The sequence below is a fragment of the Notolepis coatsorum genome, assembly GCF_963971535.1.
Source record: "Notolepis coatsorum genome assembly, chromosome: 1".
Taxonomy (NCBI): Eukaryota; Metazoa; Chordata; class Actinopteri; order Aulopiformes; family Paralepididae; genus Notolepis; species Notolepis coatsorum.
In genome coordinates, this window is record NC_140165.1 from 261,109,108 (window position 1) to 261,112,380 (window position 3,273).

General features: G+C 44.0%; 1 protein-coding gene across 1 annotated transcript in view; it reads right to left on the reverse strand.

Moving 5' to 3' along the window:
- Window positions 1-1,116: 1,116 nt before the first annotated feature.
- LOC311224805 (ras-related protein Rab-1B-like) overlaps window positions 1,117-3,273 on the reverse strand; it is a gene marked incomplete at both ends in the record, with an annotated part of 38,557 nt that continues 36,400 nt past the window's right edge. The window contains one exon of the mRNA XM_084309930.1: window positions 1,117-1,347. Within this exon, the coding sequence (XP_084166056.1) occupies window positions 1,117-1,347 (231 nt within the window). The remainder of the gene's footprint in view (window positions 1,348-3,273) is intronic.

Sequence of the window (3,273 nt, forward strand, 5' to 3'; positions counted from 1 at the left end):
AGAGCAGTAGGTTGACTAGTGTAGGATGATGAGAGACAGTAGAGCAGTAGGTTGACTAGTGTAGGATGATGAGAGACAGTAGAGCAGTAGGTTGACTAGTGTAGGATGATGAGAGACAGTAGAGCAGTAGGTTGACTAGTGTAGGATGATGAGAGAGACAGTAGAGCAGTAGGTTGACTAGTGTAGGATGATGAGAGACAGTAGAGCAGTAGGTTGACTAGTGTAGGATGATGAGAGAGAGTAGAGCAGTAGGTTGACTAGTGTAGGATGATGAGAGAGACAGTAGAGCAGTAGGTTGACTAGTGTAGGATGATGAGAGAGACAGTAGAGCAGTAGGTTGACTAGTGTAGGATGATGAGAGAGACAGTAGAGCAGTAGGTTGACTAGTGTAGGATGATGAGAGACAGTAGAGCAGTAGGTTGACTAGTGTAGGATGATGAGAGACAGTAGAGCAGTAGGTTGACTAGTGTAGGATGATGAGAGACAGTAGAGCAGTAGGTTGACTAGTGTAGGATGATGAGAGACAGTAGAGCAGTAGGTTGACTAGTGTAGGATGATGAGAGAGACAGTAGAGCAGTAGGTTGACTAGTGTAGGATGATGAGAGAGACAGTAGAGCAGTAGGTTGACTAGTGTAGGATGATGAGAGACAGTAGAGCAGTAGGTTGACTAGTGTAGGATGATGAGAGACAGTAGAGCAGTAGGTTGACTAGTGTAGGATGATGAGAGACAGTAGAGCAGTAGGTTGACTAGTGTAGGATGATGAGAGACAGTAGAGCAGTAGGTTGACTAGTGTAGGATGATGAGAGACAGTAGAGCAGTAGGTTGACTAGTGTAGGATGATGAGAGACAGTAGAGCAGTAGGTTGACTAGTGTAGGATGATGAGAGACAGTAGAGCAGTAGGTTGACTAGTGTAGGATGATGAGAGAGACAGTAGAGCAGTAGGTTGACTAGTGTAAGGTAGGTTGATTAGATTAAAGTGGAATGTCCCCCAGGACAGTTCAGTCAGTATTTGTGAACCAGCACCGCTCTCTCCTAAAGCTAGAACTCAGAGAGAGAACCCTCAGTCAGTGATGTCACCGGGATGTAAAACACAGTTAACATGCCGGTTTAATCATCAGCAGCAGTTGCCGGCCTCCTGCTCCGGCTTCTCCCCTCCGGGCCTCAGGGGGGCGCTGTTTATCTTACAGGAGTTGTTTGCCTTGGCCGCCGCCTCGCCCTGTAGCCCTCCCTCATGGGCCAGGCGCTGGTGGATGTGAGATGCCATGGTCAGAAAGGCCCTCTCCACGTTTTCAGATCTCTTAGCGCTGGTTTCCAGGAATGGAACCTTGAGAGAGGAGGCTAGCTCCTGGGGGAGGGAGGGGAGGGGGGGGTGGACAGTGAGAGTGAGAGAGAGTGGGTGAACAGCTTTAATACTGACTTGTCACCATGGCTATGATATCAGTATGTAGGCGTATGTTTTAGGTTTTGGTTCTATGCTGATTGATTGATTGATTGATTGAACATTTTATTAACAGATTGCAGAATGGGTACAATACAGTACGGCTCAATACACACAATTGTTAAGGGGATGCAGACCAGAGAAAGACTTTTGTCTTGTTTACATCAGGGTCAAGTTCAATTCATAATGACATTAATGACATACACAACAGATATACAGATATATATCATGACATTTACGACATACAGATATACAGTACTGTTACATTTATGACATACAAGATATACAAATATACAGTACTGTTTACCAGAGATCCTGACAGAAAGCCTCCCGTAGGTGCTTTTTGAGGGCGGTTTTCAAGGTGGGTAGGGATTCACATTATTTTACGGCTGTGGGTAGGGCGTTCCATATTGATGTGGCATAATTGCGAAACGTGTTTAGTCCCTTGTTTGTGCCGAATCTGGGTGAATGAGTTATTTCCTGAAAAATGATAAGCACATCTCTGGTCAGCACTAGATTTAAAATGGTAAACTAATGTTGTGCAGGGCCACATTTGGCCCGCAGGCCCTCCGTTGAGCAGCCCTGCGTTCGAGAAACCCCTCAGCGAAATCTTGTAGTTACAGTAGAATACATGATGATGTACTGTAGTACTGTGTGGTGAGACGCTAGGCTCCATGTCATCCACACCAATGTGTTATTAGATATACAGCCAGAGATACGGTGTGTGTGTGCACTGCACACATGTTTGTGTGTGTGTGTGTGTGTGTGTGTGTGTGTGTGTGTGTGTGTGTACGTATGTGTGTGTGTGTGTGTGTGTGTACGTATGTGTGTGTGTGTGTGTGTGTGTGTGTGTGTGTGTGTGTGTGTGTGTGTGTGTGTGTGAGAGAGAGAGAAAGAGAAAGGCAGACATAGTATGAGAGATAAGAGAGAGATAAGAGAGAGAGAGTAGGAGAGGTAAGATAGGGAGAGTAAGAGAGATATGGTAGAGAGAGATATAATAGAGAGAGAAGAGAGAGACAGAGTAAAAGAGAGAGAGAAGATAGAGAGACAGAGTGAGTGAAAGAGAGAGATAAGATAGAGACAGAGTGGGTGAAAGAGAGAAAGAAGATGGAGAGAGAAACGGACAGAGTAAAAGAGAGATAGAAGATAGAGAGACAGGGTGAGTGAGGGAGTGAGTGCAAGAGAGAGATACGATATACAGAGACATAGTGAGTGAAAGAGAGAGAGAAGATAGAGAGACATAGTGATTAAGAGAGTGAGAAGATAGAGACAGAGACATATTGAGTAAAAGAGAAAGAGAAGATAGAGAGACAGAGAGAAGATATAGAGAGACATAGAGAAGATAGAGACAGAGAGAAGATAGAGAGACATAGAGAAGATAGAGAGACAGAGAGAAGATAGAGAGACATAGAGAAGATAGAGAGACAGAAGATAGAGAGACAGAGAGAAGATAGAGACATAGAGAGGATAGAGAGACAGAGACATAATGAGTAAGAGAAAGAGAAGATAGAGACAGAGAGAGATAGAGAGATATAGTGAGTAAAAGAGAGAGAAGATAGAGAGGCAGAGACAGTGAGTAAAAGAGAGAGAAGATAGAGAGACAGAGACAGTGAGTAAAAGAGAAAGAGAAGATAGAGAGACATAGAGAGGATAGAGAGACAGAGACAGAATGAGTAAGAGAAAGAGAAGATAGAGACAGAGAGAAGATAGATAGACATAGTGAGTAAAAGAGAGAGAAGATAGAGAGACAGAGACAGTGAGTAAAATAGAAAGAGAAGATAGAGAGACAGAGAGAAGGTAGAGAGACAGAGACAGTGAGTAAAAGAGAAAGAG